The following is a 19,985-nucleotide window of genomic DNA, read 5'->3' on the forward strand; positions in this document are numbered from 1 at the left end:
ATTATGAGAATTTACCCAGACCTATGTATGACTGCAGTCCCTTTGAATGATTTGAAAACAATGGCCCGTCTCAATTTGGTGTAATGGCACACAGTATTATAATAGTTTCTCAGTTATGTGGATTTATTAAGATCTTATGATTGCACCCCTTCAGAATAATTTGAAATCGGAATTTCTGCACTTTCTGAAAGTTACAATAATAGACTGGCCGCCGTCTTCAGCTGAACAACTCAGTAGAAAACTTTGATTGCTTCTGCAACCATTTTCTCATCCACAGGTGGTTTTCTTGGACTACCAGGCTGAAGAAATTTCTTAATGTTAGGAATGTTGCTCATTCTTGTTTTAAAAGCCTAAAAAAGATAGAGTGTGTTCAGGGACACATGAATTTTGCACAAAGAAAACATTATGTCCCTGTATGTTCGTCATTTCAATAGCATAATGGCTTTACAACTTGACAATAAAAAATGTAAATGCAGAAATAAAATGTATTTCAGAAAGTCCTTATTTGACAATAAATAATTCCCATATATCTCCCTATTTAAGGGACATCCAGACCATGAAATCCCCCCAACACCAATGTATTATTCAGCTGCCACAGTGGACAATGAATCTCTGAGCAGCAGCTTCTTGATGGTGCCAATCCCCAATCGTGCAAGTGATCTCCGTTGCAAGGATGGTGTGTGTTTATGTGTCTCATACATCTTGCCTAACATATCTAAAAAATTAAGGACACTGATAATTCCTCACCTTTTCTGCTGCTTTGTGAATCCACCCAGCCAGGATTTGCACACCATCTTCCAGTGTCTAAAAACACTAACCCTAACCCAGTACCCTGCATGACTGTGTTGCCATTCCATAGCTTTCCAAAACTGGTTGTTTACCTTTAAAAGAGGAAACTTGGAGAGGACATCGGTCTTCAGCTCTTCTATTGCTAAAGTGGTCTCAAGCAGCTGGATATCTGCTCTGCTGAGTTGATTCCCCACCAGAAAATCTTGTCCATGATCTTTCAGGACCTACAGAACAAGCAACATTATAAGAGGATTTCAATACTACAGGTCATTGGTTCTCAAGGCTTTGCTTCTCCAGGTATTTTGGACTGCAATGTCAGACCATTGGCCATGCTAAAGGGGGCTTCTCATAACTGAATCCAAAGTGTGTGAAGAGTCAAATGTTTGAAAGTTGATTTTTCTATATTTCAGTGCTTTTAATGTGCATACAATATATATCTTTTTTCTCTCTATGTAGTAAAGAGTTACTATATTGCAGACTGGATTTGTGAGTATCTATATTTTCCAATAACTCCACATCAATATCATCCAGTTTCAGAATGCAGGTTAACTGTAATATAATCCAATTCAATGCAGTTAATCCAGCTGCATTCTGAAACCAGATTCTATGGAAGTGTAGTTTCAGCCTAAAAGTCTTCAAGTCCCCCGTGTAAGATAAGCCACCATAGCCCCATGGGCCCAGTTGTTCAGTGGGCATTGCAGCATCATGAGTGCTACTGAAAATGGGGCTGACGTATTGGGACTTCCCATATAGTGGTGCTTGTGCAGGTTGGCCCAATACATATAACCTCTCTTGCAGGGCCCCCACTTCTGTTTATTCCTCTCACCAGTTACAGATCTCAGATATACCGAATAGCCGTACTACCAATGACTAACATTTTTGAGCTAAGCAACTCGTCTTTTCTCATAGCACAGTATTTTCCTACCTTTTCAAAAACTGGGAAATATCTGCCATTCGCTTTCCCAAGGATCATGATTATTTCCTTCTCCCTCTCGTTCGGATCAATGTATTTCCAGGGTAATTGCATGACCATTTCACCCAGGTCCCAAGCGCCTTCACTGTACATATCAATTCTGTGAAAAAAAAGAGAGAATGTTTCATGATGTTTCCTAATCATTTATACCACAATATTTTCTCTCTAAGACTGAAAAGCACAATACTCAGATTCCCATCTTGAATAAGACCTTTTTTCTGTTATTTTGGTCTACAGAATATCCATACTGTAGAATTATAAATTTGACATTACGTCAACTGCCATGGTGACATTCTACAAAATCTTGTAAAACTACAAATCACAGCTTTCCATAGGATGGAGCTATGATCCTTAAAATCTTCCTGCTATAATAGAATAGAAATGTTGGGGTAGAGATGTCATAAATAAATAAAACTGTAGTATGGATGCACCCCTGAGAAACTGGATTTAGTGCAGCTTACTCATAAATGTTTGTAAAGGATTACAGTTTAGTATTGTTCATACTGCGTTCCTCCAAATGAAGAGCATTTTTATTTTTTCCATATAATTAATTTTTCATATAATTTATACAAATATTATATTAATTTCCCATTTGTTGGGGTTAAATTAATGGCTGAAGCAAAGGTAAATAACATGTAACACTCTAGGTGTTGTTGGGCGCAACATACACTATCTCTTTACACTGAGAATAAGCACTAGAGCTGATGAGAAGTTGAGTTCAATAACGAACAAAAGAGCACAACCTGCCCACCCCAGACTAGAGAGTGAACTTTGGAGAAAGGATGTTTGGTTTCCAATTAACCCAGGCCCCTTCTGCATTGTTATATAATGCAGATTATCAAAGCAGATAATCAAGATTATCTACTTTGAACTGGATTATCTGAGTCTACAGTGCCATATAATCCAGTTAAAAGTAGATAATCTCAATTTTATACAGTTGTGTAGCAGGGGTCTCAGTCTAAATGGTTTTCTATTCAGAACTTTTCAGTTGCAACTTGCAGTGGCAATAAACTGAACTGTGCTGATTCATAAATTATCAACAGAGCATAGGGCAAATCAGATTTCTCATATCTTTCACAGCAAACAGAAGCAAACATGCATTTACTAAATGTAGATATGTTGCTCACAGTGCCCTCTGTTTGATGTCCTTCCCAGAGAGATTATATTTTTCTGCAATGTAGTTGAGAATGGCTCGGCTCTGCACCAACTTCATCCCATCAATTTCCACCATGGGCACTTGCTGGAAGAGCAGGAATCCATCTTGTGGAGGGGAAATTGGGGAGAATTCAGTTTATTTTCTACACAACCAATGCATGAGAGCCAAAATATTCACTCTTATTTCTGAATAGGAGCCAGCATAGTGTAAATCTGTGAGGGTTGAACTACAACCATGGAGACTAGGATTTGAATCCCTACTCAGCCATGGAAACCCATTCGGTGAGTTTAGGCAAGCCGCATACCTTCAGCCTCAGAGGAAAGCAGGAGCAAAATCCCTCTTAACAAATAATACAACCAATAAAAACCCCATTATAGGGTCCAACTTAAAGGCAATCAACAACAGGTTCTGACATGAAACCACATGTACGTATTTGGTACATAATGCAGAACATGGGAAAACGTTCAGAAAGAGAACCTGTTTGTTCTTTACATGACATTGTACCGAGAATCCACACAGACTCCTCCTGCTCCATTATCATGAATTCATGTTTTGTCATGAGCTATGTTGGGGACAATAGAGTAATTTACCTGTAATTCTTTATGCCTGTCCCAATATCTTAAAGGATTTTTTTCACAAATACATTTGTTTATCCCATATAGTTTTAGTCACAAGAGAAAGCACATTAAAGGTTTAGACAATATACACACCTTTCTTTAGTTTTTCTAGATCTGCCTTTGACTCGATAAATTGTTCTTCAAACTAGCAAATAAAGAAACAAAAAAGAAAGAAAGTGATTTGAAATATTTCATAATGTAAATTGCACCCCAATGTCAGTATATCTTGTTTTTAAAAAGTCTCTGAAGCTTGGGAGGAAACACATGGAGAGACTTGACACACGCTCTCAATCTCCATGTAAAGGGGTGAGTTTGGGCATGAAATGAAAGTGCTGCTTTCCAACCCAAAGTGAAGGAATTAACCAATAAAATCCAGTAATCCAAAGGAATTCTGAAAAGTGATATGCTGTATTTTTGGTGGGTGGGGGATGAAAACAAACCTCAACTCCAACAGCAGATAACATCCACCTGATGGTTTCCATTCGACCTCTTCCATTAAAGTAATGAAGCTTGGGTTTCCCAGCCATGTTTCCAAATGTTTCCTTCCCTATTTTGACAAAAAAGATCACTTTAAAATAAAACACAGTAACATATGGGAGATGGGACATTGAAGAAAGAGGACAGATTTCAATATCTGGTCTGATATACAATGATCTGATATGCAGTGTTACTATTTGGAAAACCATTTCCATTTCAAATTACATACAATACATATGCACAAGACTTGTGCATGGATTCGGTTTGGTCTGTTTCCTTCGGCTTTACTAAATAATGTTAACAATGCTGTCTACACAGGCAGGGTAACATATACTTGCCCTGGTCCTGTCTGTCTTCATGACATCCAGGGACTTCTCTATATTGCTGCAGGTTCAACTGAGTACCGTATTTCTTCAATTATAAGACTCTATTTCTTGTACAATGCTCCCTAATTTCAGTATCACCAATACCAACAAAAATACATAAGATACACCTGTGATTCTAAAATGCACCCCATTTTTAGACATGTTTATATAGAAAATAATGCATCTTGAAACTGAAAAAAAAATACAGTTATTCAGTTTAGCCTCATGTCAAAGCAAGGCAGGGTATGTCCCAAAGTTGACAACTCCTAGTTCACTGCACTCCCCCCCCCCTCAACGTTGCGTAATCCCCCTTTTCCTGCAGCCTTTCAGCCCTAGAACCCTCTCTTCCATCTCTTCCTACAAAGCCTTTTAAAATGCTTTTTCTTTCAAAAATAACTATCTTTTGTTTTTTTAAAAGTGTTTCTATCAGAATAGGCCAGCACTCATCCAACATGCCAGCTGCCCAAGGCCAAACTACAGCCTTCCAGCCACCACCAACCTGCACATTTAAGAGAAGGAGACCCTTTCCTAGCTTCAAATCCAAGGCAATTCTTCTGCTTCTTGTTTTTCAGTTTACAAAAGTACTTCAACACTTGAAAGTTTCCACTCTGCCTCACCAACACCAGTGTACCTCCAAAATAATATCTTCCCTTTGCATCAAGATCATATAATTCTGCATTATTTCCCTTTCAAAATGTAGACACCCTTAGCAACTTGGCATTCTGGATGTATTTCTTTTTACACACCCCTCTTAAATTTATAATCTCTTAACAATTTTAAAGATTCCATGAATAGTGTGCAAAATGGAAAAAGAAACTTTTAAGTAGGTTTGAAACTCTGTGCTTCGATTAACACCAGCAGTGCATTGCTGTCCAATTTGACAACCTTACATAAAATTAGAATTGGAGATGGGATTGGTAACTCTGATGGATTCATGACTGAAAGATTTATTCTTCTTCTGTGTAAATTTATTTACTTAACTCTCAACAAATCACCATAGCTACTACTAGCCTCTAAAAGATGTCCAGGAAGAAATGTCCTGTATATAAATAATGCTCACATCACGACAATCAGTTCAAAGGTTGGGATACTTTGCAAGTCCAGTCACCCAGCTGCAACTGTTGGTAGTCAGCCAGCCAGTGGCCCATCTGCAACCAAGATCTGGCAAGCAAGGTAGTCCAAATCCAAGTTGAGTGAGCTCCAAGGCAAGGAGGATCACCAACTCACCACATCCCCCTTAATTACCCCAGATTTCTCTCTCTCCTTAGAAAAGGGACAAAGAAAAGCACAAAATGAAGAGAGGGGAAACTCAGGAGGAAAACAAAGTTCTCGGCATGAGGCTGCAAATCGGGTTTTAGGTTTCCCTAAGAAAACTTCATCTGGAAGCACCAGCGGTCTGTAAGTTTACAACTTACAATAAGAGAAGACTTTGGGTCGAATTTGGAGATGCTTCTTCTTGCTAGGGTTGCAAATCAGGAAAAAAAAGTTAATAACAAGAGAAGCCCTTGATCCAATTTGGAGATGCTTCTTCCTGCCAGAGCCCTAAGTTCCCAAGGAAGGCAATCTTCAGCTGGCAAAGGCTGCTGTTGGAAGTGATGAAAGACCTGCAAGTTCTTCTCCTGACCAAGACACCGAACCTGTGCAACTCAGTTAGAAAAGCCTCAGAGCAAGGGGAGAACTGCTTATCGGAAGAAGAGACTCCCTTCTGCAAACACAGAGGTGTGCCTTCTCACCCACTGTGCAAATGGGTAATTCTGTTTGCCACCACCCATGGGAAGCCTTCCCTCTCACCCCTTTCCAGACTATAATACTCATGTCAGCTACCATATCCACAGATTCTGCACCCACAGATTTCACCATTCTTCTTATTTAACATCTAAAAAGCAAACTTAAATGTTGCCGTTTGATAGAGGGGACACCATCTCCTATACCACCCTAAAGAATGCTGATAATTGCAATTGATTGAGGAACTTATAAATGCTTCTGTTAGCCAATGCCAGTATGCACGCTAACACTCACCACTACAGAGTGTACAATACATCTCATTTACTGCAAGCCACAAAATTCCTTTGGGTGAAATTATGACAATTAAAATTGGATCAAAATTACATTTCTATGTAAACAGATGATAATTTTAGATAAGGACTGCTACTCTGTTGGGGAATTATGCAATGGCTCCCATAATCAACCCCACCCCACCCTACCCCCATCCCTTTTGGGTGAGTAGGCTTATTAACAAAAGACCATCCTCATAAATGTACAGCAGAATAACTTAGCAGCAGCGTGAACCAGCACCAGTAGCTAAAAGTGATAAAAAGAACAAAAACACACAGACCAATGCTATTTATTTATTTATTTATTTACAGCATTTTTACCCCGCCCTTCTCAACCCCCAAGGGGGGGGGGGACTCAGAGCGGCTAACAAAGGCAGCAATTCGATGCCACAATCAATAACACAGTATAAAACCATAAATACATACAGAGTTAGAACAATAGCAGTTAATTATAACCAAATTATCATAAGTCATTTAAACAATAGTCCACAAACCCACTGATAGAACCATAAAACCGTATCCTCATACATATCATCTTGCCAATCCATTTCAGTGAAAGTGCTGCTTTATGTTTATTGTCCAATAGCCTGGTCCCAAAACCAAGACTTTAATTTCTTCCTGAACATCAGGAGGGATGGTGTTCAGGAAGAAATTAAAGTCTTGTAAATAGTGCAACCATATTATTTTCCTATAAATAAAAACCTCCTTATGGTTGCACTATTTACAAGAACAAGGTTTCCATAACACAAATAAAATTCTTTATACTTCTTGCTTCCCTGCTGTACTCCTTTCTCATGCAGATAAATAGCTTCGCTCTCGCAGAGCCTCCTCTCACACCAAAGTTACACAGGAGCTTCATATAGTAGCTTTAAACACAGCAGCCTTCACACTGAAGCTTCACACATGATGGCCTTCAATCTGGGGTGGCTTCTCACACCAGGCCTTCTCATACTGAGGCTTACTAACAATGAGGCCTTCTCACACTGAGGGCTCTCTCAGACTGACACCTCTCATGCACTGAGGTGAACTAACACCGAGGCCTTCTCATACTGAGGCCTATTGTAACAGAATGGGCCTACCTTGCCAGGCTAGTGTGTAGGAAAATTTCTAGGCCCTGGGAGAAAAGGCCCGCTCCAAGCTAAAATAAGAAGGAACAGCCCGCTCCTTATGTTGTAGTGATGCCTGATTGGTGAGGGAGTTAAAGAGAGTTGCCTAGTGTAACATGCTGGCCTACTGTGCAGGGCTGGTGTTTGGTTCCTTAAAAGCCAAAAGCTAAGCAGCCGTTTTCTTAGCTCAGAGCCAAGAGGGGGCGGAGCCAACAGGCAGCCTTGAGGGTGTGTGTCACCACCTGATTGGTCAATAGCCCTGAAGGAAGAAAGTGAGTGGAGCTTAGACGAGGAAAGAAAAAAAGGAGCCATTTTATTGTCAATTAGGAGTTCGGAGTTTTGCGATTTAAAAAGGGAGGAAGGAAGTTTAGCTTGTGTTATATAATAGTTACTTCAAAGAAGGACTATTGTTTGAGACAGACCCTGGTGATTGGGCTGTTTGGATTGAAGGAACTGTTTAGTGGTTTTGACTGGAACCTGTAATTCAAGCACTGAACTACTTCTGAAACCATAACGCTCTGTACAAGTTTTACTGCAACCATTAAGCTTCTGTGCCTTTTCTAAAGAAATAAATAAACATCTTTCTTTGTTCATACCAAACAAAAGTCTCTACATCCCTCTCACCCAAACTACACATATGAGGTGGTAGCCTGTAAAAGAGTCCTATATTGGGTGGCAGCCCTTTATTTTCTTTAAGAAGAAGATAAAGGGCACAGAATCCTCTACAGTTGAGATACACCAAGTGGGATATTCCTCACAGCTATATTTAGGCCACATCATGAGGAGACAGGAAAGCTTAGAGAAGACAATTATGCTGGTGAAAATGGAAGGAAAAAGGAAGAGGGGCTGACCAAGGGCAAGATGGATGGATGGCATCCTTGAAGTGACTGGATTGACGCTGAAGAAGCTGGGGGTGGTGACGGCCGACAGGGAGCTCTGACGTGGGCTGATCCATGAGGTCACGAAGAGTCGGAAACGACTGAACGAATGAACAACAACATATTTAGGGTATCTCATGGCACCTAGCTACAGAAGGTAGAGAGCGCCAGTGAGAGCGGTAATTTGAAAGACTGGGCTAAGCCTGAGGAGGAAAAGGGGGACGTGCTTATATATTAGGAGCCTCTGGAAGGGAGGACTGAGCGGTTTTGAAAAGCCTGGTTAGTTCATCTGTGCGTGAACATAGTTCTATGGAAGGAACCATTATCTTTTAAGGAAGCAGCTTGATAATCTTCTGAAACCACTAAGCGTCTGAACCTCTCCTAATATCTGAGAAGCCTTCTTGTTCTAGTTCAAATAAACTTCACAAATCTGTTTATAAGTATTCAGTGTGTCTTTCTGTGTCTCAGTGTAAGAAGGGTGTCTGTCTGGATAACAGCCATCACTCAGAGTTTCCCTCCGTTTTTGAGTGGCTCTGTTAACTGATTCCGGTGCTCGAATCAGCACCCCAAATAACCAAACTGAATCTAAAGTTGACCAAAAACGGATTCGTAGCCCTTTTTGTACTAATGTTGGAGAGTAGTCCTTGGTCAAAGAAAAGAGGGAACATCTGCTGTAAAGAAACCTAGAATGTGTTGAGATCCTGCTCATGAGAAATTTTTTTCATTAAAATCTTCTTTTGCATGTCTGTTGTTATTCCAGTTGTAAACACCATGGCTTCACTCTATGAAATCTTGGGGATTGTAGTTCAGTGAGTCTTAACTGGAGTTCTCTGTATGAGAATTAGAATGCCCTTTCCCCCTGTTATAAATCCCAGGAATTCATAGGGTTTGACCATAGCCATTAAAAGGAGAAACACAGTGTTTAAGACATGGCTTTTCTGGCCTCTTGATAGTGGGGAAGCAGACTGAGCTTTTCCAATCACATTCATGCAAGTTTTTATCAGAAGGTCAAGTCTATCAATGTGATTGTGGTGTATCTGATGTGTTTCATGCCAGGCAAACAGAAGCATAACTATAATACTAATGGTGTAAAATATTTTATTTCATGTTAATGGAACACAGTATGATGACAGTTTCTCCTTAGTCAGTATTGCAGTTCTCTTATTAATTTAGTTTTCTAATGAAATTATCTGCTTTAAACTGGATTATATAAGTCTTCGCTTACAGATAATCTGGGATAAGAAGATTATCTGGTATCATATCCTGGGATATGTGGAAGAGGCATCAGTTATGTGGATTTACATAGACATCCCTTTGGAATGGTTTGAAATTGGAATTTCTGCACTTTGCTCAAAGCAACAATAGTAGACTGGCTGCCGTCTTCAGCAGAACAACTCAGTGGAAAATTTTCATTGCTTCTGCAATCGTTTTCTCATCAGGAGGTGATTTTCTTGGACTTCCAGGCTGAAGAAATTTCTTAATGTTAGGGATGTTGCTCATTCTTGTTTTAAAAGCCTAAAAGAGAGAAAGAGTGTTCAGGAACACGTGAATTTTACATAAAGAAAACATTCTGTCCCCGAATGTTCATCATTTCAAAAGCATAATGGCATTAAAACTTGACAATAAAAAAGTAAGTGCATAAATAAAAAGTATTTCAGAAAATCCTTATCTAATGATAAATAGTCCTAATTTCTTTGATTAAAGCAAGAAGTATTCTGTTCTCTGTGTGACATAGAGTTGCACATTTATGACTGCTCTGTGTATACAATTCCTATATATCTCCCTATTTAATGGAGACAGGGACCATGGAATCCCCCCAATACAATGTATTATTCAGCTGCCACAGTGGACAATGAATCTCCGAGCAGTGGCTGGTTGATGGTGCCAACTCTCACTCATGCAAGTGATCTCCATTGCAAAGGTGTGTGTGTGTGTGTTGTAACAAGGACTCTGTTTCTGTCTGGCACAAGAGAAAGAACACACATGAGGGGAAGAGAGTGGCAGTCAACCACTTTTCAAACAACAGGGAGACAGAGCTCAGTTGGTTGTAGCAGCTGCTGACCAATAACTGGAAATGGGGTTAGGCCAAGTCTTAGACCTTGCTATGTACTTTCTGTAGTTGTATAGGAATATAATGAGCTCATAGATTCTAGCAGTTAACTTATTTATTCTGTGTCCCATTTGATTATTTGCTTTATTTATTTCTCAATTTTATCACTGTTTTAGACTTTGTGTCTCATACGCCTTGCCCAACATATCTAAAGGATTAGGGGAATTGACATTTGGCGAGCCAGAGTTCCCCACCCTTCCTCCATGGAATGAAAACCCTTCCCACTGCTTTGTGATTCCACCCAGCCAGGATTTGCACACCATCTTGTCTAAAAACACATGGGACCCAGTACCCTGTGTGACTGTGTTGCCATTCCATGTTTTGCCAGAACTGGCTGTTTACCTTTAAAAGAGGAAACTTGGCAAGGACATCAGCTTTCAGCTCTTCTGTTGCTAAAATGGCCTCTAGCAACTGGATATCTGCTCTGCTGAGCTGATTCCCCACCAGAAAATCTTGACCATGATCTTTCAGGACCTACAAAACAAGTAACATTATAAGAGGATTTCAATACTACAAGTCATTGGTTCTCAAGCCTTTAAATCTCCCAAGTATTTTGGACTGCAGCTCCCACAATCCCAGACCATTGGCCATGCTAAATGTTAGCAGTCACTGCCATATATAGTACAGTAAAATCTCGCTTTTATCCAACATAAACAGGCTGGTAGAATGTTGGATAAGTGAAAATGTTGGATAATAAAGAGGGATTAAAGAAAAGCTTATTAAAGTTTATATTATGATTTTACAAATTAAGCACCAAAACATCATGTTTTACAACACATTGACAGAAAAAGCAGTCCAATACGTAGTAACGTTATATAATAATTACTGCATTTATGAATTTAGCACCAAAACATCGCAATGTATTGAAAGAGCTGTGGATCCAGGCGGGAGGCAGACTGCGTTGGATAATACAGAATGTTGGATGAGCAAAGGTTGGATAAGTGAGACTCTACTGTACATAAAGCATATAGAGTAAACTGAAATGATACAGCTGGAGTATTTCTGAGGATCACCCATTGGAGAATACTGCATCATTAAATTAGAAGATTCATATTTGGATTGACATGTTTTTGAAGAGCCACTGCCATGTTTTGGACACTATGAACATACAACATGAATGTCAGGAGGTTGGACTAGAAGGCCTTAATGGTACCATCCAGTTCTAAACTTTTCTGATTGTACTATGCTATTCCTGTATTGAATGGCAACATTGTGAAATGGAATACATAACCAAAAGAGTCATACCACCAATTTTCAAAAGGACAGGTGGAAAAGCCCAACTGCATGCACAGTGGTATCCCATGCACAATTCCACTTCCATGATCCTGAACTGAATACCAACTTTCTGCATTGGACAACAGTGTCCAGATGTTTCCATGGGCAGTTTGCTATATAAGATAACCGGAGGACTCCAAATATCAGTAGCAGACTAGATCAGGAGCATCTAATACTTTAACAATGTATTGGCCTGAAGATTCTCCTTATTTCAATTTCTGCAAAGTTTCTGTTTAAGCACTTGTGTCATGATAAACCATCTTATGATAACAGGAAGGTGAACTGCACCAAAGTGCAACACTTGTATTCTTGGGCTGGATTTCCACTGCCATATCATTACATTTCAGAATGCAGATTAAATGCATTGAACTGGATTATATGAGGCTACACAGCAATATAATCTAATTCAATGCAGTTAATTCATCTGCTTTCTGAAACTGGATTATGTGGGATTGTAGTTTCAACCTAAAAGTCTTCAAGTCCACTGTGTAAGATAAGCCACCATAGCCCCATGGGTCCCATTGTGCAATGGGCATCACAACACCATGAGTGCTACTGAAAATGGGGCTGCCATTTTGGGACCTCTCATACAGTGGTGGTTTGTGCAGGTGGGCTCAATTCCCTACTAAATTATGAAATGTAGCCTCTCTTGCAGGGCCTCAGCTCCTCTTTATTCCTGTCCACTGTTACAAGTTTCTGGTATTCCAAATAGCTGTGCTACCAATGACTAATATTTGTTGAGCTTAAGCAACCCATCTTTTCTCATAGCACAGTTTCTTCCTACCTTTTCAAAAACTGAGAAATATCTGCCAGTGGCTTTCTCAAGGACCGCAATTGTTTCCTTCTCCCTTTCCTTCGGATCAGTGTATTTCCAGGGCAGCATCATGATCATTTCACCCAGATCCCAAGAGCTTTCACTGTACATATCAATTCTGTTGAAGAAAAAGAGAATCTTTCATGATACTTCCAATTCATTTGTGTCACAAAATTTGCTTTGTAAGACTGAAAGCACAGTACTCAGACTCCCATCTTGAATAAGATCCATCTTTCTATTTTTTTGATCCGCAGTGTATCCATACTGTATAATTATAACAGGTTGATGTATTGTCGAAAGCTTTCATGGCCCGAATCACTGGGTTGTTGTAGGTTTTTTCAGGCTATATGGCCATGTTCTAGAGGCATTCTCTCCTGACGTTTCACCTGCATTAACTGTCATGGTGCTGTTCTACAAAAACTACACATCCCAGTATTCCATAGGGTGGAGCTATGACCTTTAAAATGGTATCTTCCTGCTATAACTCTGTAGTGTGAATACACCCCTGATGAACTGGATTTAGTGAAGCTTACTCATAAATGTTTGTAAAGGATTACAGTTTAATATTGTTCACACTGCGTTCCTTCAAATGAAGAGCATTTTAATTTTTTCCATATAATTAATTTTTCATATAATTTACACAAAGCACTGGGAAAGGTGCATTAATTTCCCATTTGTTGGGATTAAATTAATGGCTGAAGCAAAGGTAAATAACATGTAACCCTCTAGGTGTTGTTGGGTGCAACACGCATCATCTCTTTACAATAAGAACAAGGGCTAGAGCTGATGAGAAGTGGAGTTCAGTAACAAACAAAAGAACACAACCTGCCCACCCCAGACTAGATGAACTTTGGAGAAAGAATGCTTGGCTTCCAGTTAACCCAGGCCCCTTCTGCATTGTCATATAATACAGATTATCAAAACCGATAATCAAGATTATCTGCTTTGAACAGGATTATCTGGGTCTACCCTGCCAAATAATCCGGTTCAAAGCAAATTATCTCAATTTTATACAATTGTATAGAAGGGGACCCCAGTCTAAATAGTGGTCTACTCAGAACTTTTGAGTTGCAACTTACAGTAGCAAAGAGTTGAACTGTGCTGACGCATACATTATTGACAGAGCATAGGGCAAACCAGATTTCTCATATCTTTCACAACAAACAGAAGCAAACATTCATTAACTAAATGTAGAAATGTCGCTCACAGTGCCCTCTGCTTGATGTCCTTCCCAGAGAGATTATATTTTTCTGCAATGTAGTTGAGAATGGCTCGGCTCTGCACCAACTTCATCCCATCAATTTCCACCATGGGCACTTGCTGGAAAAGCAGGAATCCATCTTATGGAGGGAAAATTGAAGAGAAATCAGTTTATTTTCTACACAAACAATGCAGGATAGCCAAAATATTCACCCTAGTTTTTGAATAAGAATCAATATAGTGTATATCTATGATGAATGAACTACAACACTTGAGAAGGCAAAAACTTTGTGTACCAGAAACTTCATGAAACGTGTGGAGGGCACATTTTCTTTGGCCAGGACAAAGTTGTGACCCCTTGTAAATGTTGTACATTTTTTTACAAGAAGATCAATCAGGAACAGCCATATATAACCCAGGAACAGCACCCTGTTGCTTGATGCCACGAGTACACAACCAAATCTGTTTGGACAGATGGCCAGGAAGCTAGGCTGTAAAAAGTGTCAATGATGACAAAGTTCTGATCCTGGCTTGAAAGTGTGTGTTCCTCTTTGATTGTGTACTGCTGACTTGGGCAGTAGTGGTCCTACCCCATGAGGTTTGTTTGTGTGCGGGATACTTTGTGAAACATGAGGAGGACACAGTTTTTCTGGCCAGAACAAAGAACGGAACTTATGTGGTGATACACATAACCAAATCTCTGCATATCTGCATTTTGCAGATTTTTTTAAAAAAAACTGCCAGTTTCTGGTGGAAATCCCATGGCAACCATCTTGGGAGCCTCTAACTCTCAGAACAAAGCATAAAGTTTGGACAATGGATGCAGAAATCCCGGGACAACAGGTCTGTATGTGGACCTCTCCTGAAGTCCCAGGATTTTTTGCCCCTCACTAAAACTCATGTTTTAGTGCTGTCTGGAAGCATCCTAGGATTTGAATACCCAGTTAGCTATGGAAACCCATTGGGCAAGTTGCATACTGTCAGCCTCAAAGGAAAGCAGGAACAAAATCCCTCTGAACAAATAATATAACCAATAAAAACCCCACAATGGGGTCCAACTTAAAGGCAATCAACAACAGGTTCTGACATGAAACCACATATACATATTTGGTACATAATGCAGAACATGGGTAGTTAGTCACAAATGCATTTATTTATCCTATATAGTTTAAATCACCAAAGAAGAGACATTAAAGGTTTAAACAACATACATACCTTTCTTTAGTTTTTCTAGATCTGCCTTTGACTCGATAAATTGTTCTTCAAACTAGCAAATAAAGAAACAAAAAGGTAAGTGATTTGAAAGATTTCATAATGTCAAAGACACCCTGATGTTAGTATTTCTTGTTCTTAAAAAGTCTCTGAAGCTTGGGAGGAAACACATGGAAAGAGTGACACATGCTCTCCATCTCCAAGTAAAGGGGTGAGTTTGGGAATGAAATGAAAGTGCTCCCTTCCAAACCCAAAGTGAAGGAATTAACCAATAAAACCCAGTAGCCCAAAGGAATCCTGAAAAGTGATATGCCATATTTTGGGGTGGGGGGTGGGGGATGAAAACAAACCTCAATTCCAGCAGCAGATAACATCCACCTGATGGTTTCCATTCGACCTCTTCCATTAAAGTAATGAAGCTTAGGTTTCCCAGCCATGTTTCCAAATGTTTCCTTCCCTATTTTGACAAAAATATCGCTTTAAAATACAATAACATATGGAGGATGGGACATTGAAGGAAGAGGACAGCTGATCTGATATACAGTGATTTGATATGCAGTGTTATTATTTGGAAAACCATTCCTATTTCCAATTGCATACAGTACATATGCACTACTAAATAACATTAACAATACTGTCTGCATATAGACAGAGTAACATGCACTTGCCATGAAGTTGCTCCTGTCTGTCTTCATGACATCCAGGGATTTCTCAATCTTGCTGCAGGGTAAACCAAGGGCACCATATTTCTTCAATCATAAGATACCATTGATTCTAAGATGCACCCTAATTTCAGTATCACCACTACCAACAAAAATACGTAAGATGCACCCGTGATTCTAAAACACACTCCAATGTGTATATAGATATGTGTATATAGGAAAAATGTGTCTTGTAATTTCCAGTTTAGCCTCATGTCAAAGAAAGACAATATAGGTTTGGCCACTCCTTTTTCACTACACTCATGTCCACTGAAACTTGGTCTCAGCGCAATGGTCTAAATGGTACAATCCTGTTCAGTTTCCAAAGGCTGGAAAAATCCTTATCCTGAACATTTGCCCATCTGGAGTCACAAGATCACCATGAAAGTAAAATGTTGCTATATATTTTTTTTTGACAGAGAGAACTCCTCTCTAGGAATTTCTAGGAACCTCTTCAGACGTGCTGCCAGAATCACTGCAGATTGTGGCAATTCTGGTGGCACATTTCCAGAGGCATGAGATCCTGTCACCCCATACCCTGTGCCATCCCGGCTTCCCTACTACCTTATCATATGGGGGGGGGGGGGGGGGGAAGCATCCACCAGTCAGTTTGCCCTGTTGAGAGCAATGCAACCATGGAAAACCTCCCATGTTGCCACCACCAGCTTTTTTTCACCAGTGACTCTGGTTCTGCTACAGTTTTGCCACAGAGCTACACTGGAAGTACTTGTCTGGTGTGCCTCGGAGCCAGGCATGTAGCCAGGGGGGGTGGGGGGGGGTGGGGCTTGGGAGTTTCAGCCTGCCCCCCAAATTCTCATGGTGGTTCGCCAAAAGGCCTTACTGGTGCATTATTTAAACTGTTATGTTTATTCATATCATGATCTGATCACCATACTCAATATATTCCATATGCATGGGGGTATTGGGGTAACAATACAAAAGGTTTGCTAGGGTAGACCCTCTTTCACTCAGATTCAGCCCCTCCCCCCCGAAACAAACTCAGCCCCCGCCCCCCGAATCGAAATACTGGCTACAGGCCTGCTCGGAGCCAGTAGGTTCTGTAGCAAAGCTGCTGCGGAACTGGCATTGCCACTGAAATTTGTCCCATGTGAAGAGGTCTAAGGTCTTCCAGCATGACTTTTGTTGATTCTCACTGGAAGATGAATACAAAACTGTACTGAAGAATCTAGAAAATCCTAAAAAGGCATTATCTCTGGAAATCTCTATGTTTTCCAGCATGACTAGAGGATGTTGATTGCAGAGTCACACTGAGGACTTAGGGATTCCTAGAGAGCCATGCCTGTACCCCCAAAATAGACAAGAAGGGATATATGTATGATGAGACGGCATGGTGATTTTTCCAAATATTAGTCATGCCCAAATTCCCAAAACAGACAAGATGGGTGATGAATGCAATGTTCCCAAGTTGAATGTGACTGTAGAGGTGGCAGTGCTTGCCTGGCGGAAGGCAATGATTTTCTTGGCTCTTGTCCCTGAAGAGACCTGGAATGGTGCCAAGGTAGGACACTCTTTGACCAGTTGCCACTGCCTCCGCCCACCAACGTTGTGTAATTCCCCCTTTCCTGCAGCCTTTCAGCTCTAGAAACCTCCCTTCCACCTCTTCTCCTAAAGCTTTTTGAATGCTTTTTCTTTCAAAAGAATGCTCTTTCTTTCTTTTGTTTTTTTTTTCCTATCAGAATATGCCAGCACTCAATCAACGTGTCAGCTGCCCAAGGCCAAACTACTGCAGCCTTCAGCCACCACCGACCTACACATTTAAGACAAGGGGACCCTTTCCCGGATTCAAATCCAAAGGGATTCTTCTGCTTCTTGTTTTTCAGTTTACAAAAGCACTTCAACAGTTGAAAGTTTCCATTCTGTCTCACCAACACCAGTGGGCCTCCCAAAAAAATGTATCCCCTCCCCTTCAAGAGCATATAATTCAGCATTCTTTCTCTCCCACCACAACAACTTGGCATCTTCGATGTATTTCATTCTCTCTCTCTCTCTCTCTCTCTCTCTCTCTCTCACACACACACACACACACACTCTTTTTTAAATGTATAATCTCTTAACAAGATTAAAGATTCCAAGAGTAGTGTGTGAAAAGGAAAAAGAAACTTTTAAGTATGTTTGCTACTTTGCACTTTGATTAAAGCCAGCAGTACATTGCTGCCCAATTTGACTGCCTTAAATAAAATTAGAATTGGAAATGGGATTGGTAACTCTGATGGATTCATAACAGGAAGATTTATTCTTCTTCTGTATACATATATTTACTTAGCTCTTAACGTATCACCATAGCTACTACTAGCCACTAAATGGTGTCCAGGAAGAAATGCCATGTATATAAGCAATGCTCACATCAAGACAAACAGTTCAAAGACCGGGATACTTTGCAAGTCTAGTCACTCAGCTGCAACTGTTGGTAGCTATCCAGTCAATGGCCCATCTGCAACCAAGATCTGGCAAGCTAGGTAGTCCATATACAAGTTGAGTGAGCCCCAAGGCAAGGAGGGTCACTAACCCACCACCTTTCCCTTAATTACCTCAGATTTTTCTCTCTCTCCTTAGAAAAGGGACAAAGAAAAGCACAACATGAAGGGGGGGGGGGCTTGGGAGGAGAAAAAAATTTCCTGCCAGAGGCTGCAAATCAGGTGTTAGGTTTTCCTAAGAAAATTTCATCTGGAAGCACCAGGGGAGGGGTGGGGTCTGTAAGTTTACTGTTCACAATAAGAGAAGACTTCCTGCCAGAGCTGCAAATCAGGGGGAAAAAGTTAGTAACAAGAGAAGCCTTGGAGATGCTTCTTCCTGCCAGAGTCCTAAGTTCCCAAGGAAGGCAACCTTGAGCTGGCAAAGGCTGGAGGTTTTTGTCTGCTTGGCTACTCACCTGCTGCTGGAAGAGATGAAAGACCTGCAAGTTCTTCTCCTAACCAAGGCTCTGAACGTGTGCAACTCAGTTAGAAAAGCCTCAGGGCAAGGGGAGAACAGCCTATCAGAAGAAGACACTCCCCTCTGCAAACACAGAGGTGTGCCAGCTGTACTCGTGCCTTCTCACCCACAGTACAAATGGGCAATTCTGTTTGCCACTGCCCATGGGACTACCTTCCCTCTCACCCCTTTCCAGACTGTAATACTCTTGTCAGCAACCGTATCCATGGATTTTGCACCCACAGATTTCACCATTCTTTTTCTTATTTAATATCTAAAAAGTAAACATTGGTTTTGCCATTTGACAGAGGGGACACCATCTCCTTTGCCATTCCTTAAGAATACTGATAATTACAATTGACTGAGGAACTTAGAAATGCTTCTGTTAGCAAGTGCCAGTATGCCTGCTACTGCTCTCCACTGGAGAGTGTACTATGCATCTCATTAACTGCAACTCACAAAATTCCTTTGTATGAAATAATGACAATTAAAATCGGATCAAAATCATATGTAAACAGATGAGTAACAACAACAACAACAATTCTTTATTGATTAGTCAATTTTGACCATATGAAAACATGCAGAACATACAAAACATACACACTTGCCTATGCGTACAATAAAACCAGATGAGAATTTTACACCTTAAATCTCAAGGTCAAGTCAATTCATGACTGCTACCCTATTGGGGAGTTATACAATGGCTCCCATACCCCCCCCCCCCCCCCCCGCAAATTCCCACTTCCCAGGCAGCAGACATTTCATTCAGTCCAGTTAAGCACCTGGCTGACATTTCCACTCACTCCTGTAAGTAATCTCTTGTGTTCCAGGAAAAAGCAAGACTCCCTCACAATTCCCTCTCATGACAGAGATCCGTTGTGTGAGGAAGTGGGATGGGATTGTAAGGGGTGGGATTTTTGTTCCTAGTTTATACATGCAATTTCCTAATTGGGTTGTTGTAGGTTTTTTCGGGCTATATGACCATGTTCTAGAGGCATTCTCTCCTGACGTTTCGCCTGCATCTATGGCAAGCATCCTCAGAGGTAGTGGGGGTTTCCTAATTGGTTCCATCATAAAAACATGGAAAAGGTTTATTAAACTGTAAAAAATTTGTTTTTGCAGGACATCCTACAGCATATTGTGCTATAGTTTTTCCAAGAATATCTCATCAAGTCTCAACCAATTCAACATAGTTTGTGTCAGTCACAAAAATGAAGTTTCTGGAGTATAAAAACTACTTTCAAAGTAAGTCCTGCATAATTAAACAACAAATAACACTTTTAAACCTGGAAACTGAAAATGTTTCAGATTTTAAGTGATCTCTGGT

At 40.3% G+C, this 19,985-nt stretch overlaps 2 protein-coding genes across 2 annotated transcripts; both read right to left on the reverse strand.

Moving 5' to 3' along the window:
- Positions 1 to 215: 215 nt before the first annotated feature.
- Positions 216 to 18,671, reverse strand: LOC132783336 (glutathione S-transferase A1-like). Its single transcript, XM_060788473.2, has 7 exons — positions 18,618 to 18,671; positions 3,976 to 4,082; positions 3,629 to 3,680; positions 2,890 to 3,022; positions 1,715 to 1,862; positions 882 to 1,013; positions 216 to 350 (listed from the first exon to the last, which is right to left on the reverse strand). The coding sequence occupies exons 2-7, from the start codon at positions 4,060 to 4,062 to the stop codon at positions 231 to 233; spliced, it is 672 nt and encodes a 223-aa protein (XP_060644456.2). The 5' UTR covers positions 4,063 to 4,082; positions 18,618 to 18,671; the 3' UTR covers positions 216 to 230.
- On the reverse strand, positions 9,497 to 18,767 carry LOC132783258 (glutathione S-transferase-like). Its single transcript, XM_060788381.2, has 7 exons — positions 18,618 to 18,767; positions 15,377 to 15,483; positions 15,030 to 15,081; positions 13,822 to 13,954; positions 12,585 to 12,732; positions 10,868 to 10,999; positions 9,497 to 9,930 (listed from the first exon to the last, which is right to left on the reverse strand). Exons 2-7 carry the CDS (start codon positions 15,461 to 15,463, stop codon positions 9,811 to 9,813), a joined length of 672 nt encoding a protein of 223 aa, XP_060644364.2. The 5' UTR covers positions 15,464 to 15,483; positions 18,618 to 18,767; the 3' UTR covers positions 9,497 to 9,810.
- Between the last annotated feature and the right edge of the window lie 1,218 nt (positions 18,768 to 19,985).

Source organism: Anolis sagrei, chromosome 1 (genome assembly GCF_037176765.1).
Source record: "Anolis sagrei isolate rAnoSag1 chromosome 1, rAnoSag1.mat, whole genome shotgun sequence".
In the NCBI taxonomy this organism is placed as follows: domain Eukaryota; kingdom Metazoa; phylum Chordata; class Lepidosauria; order Squamata; family Dactyloidae; genus Anolis; species Anolis sagrei.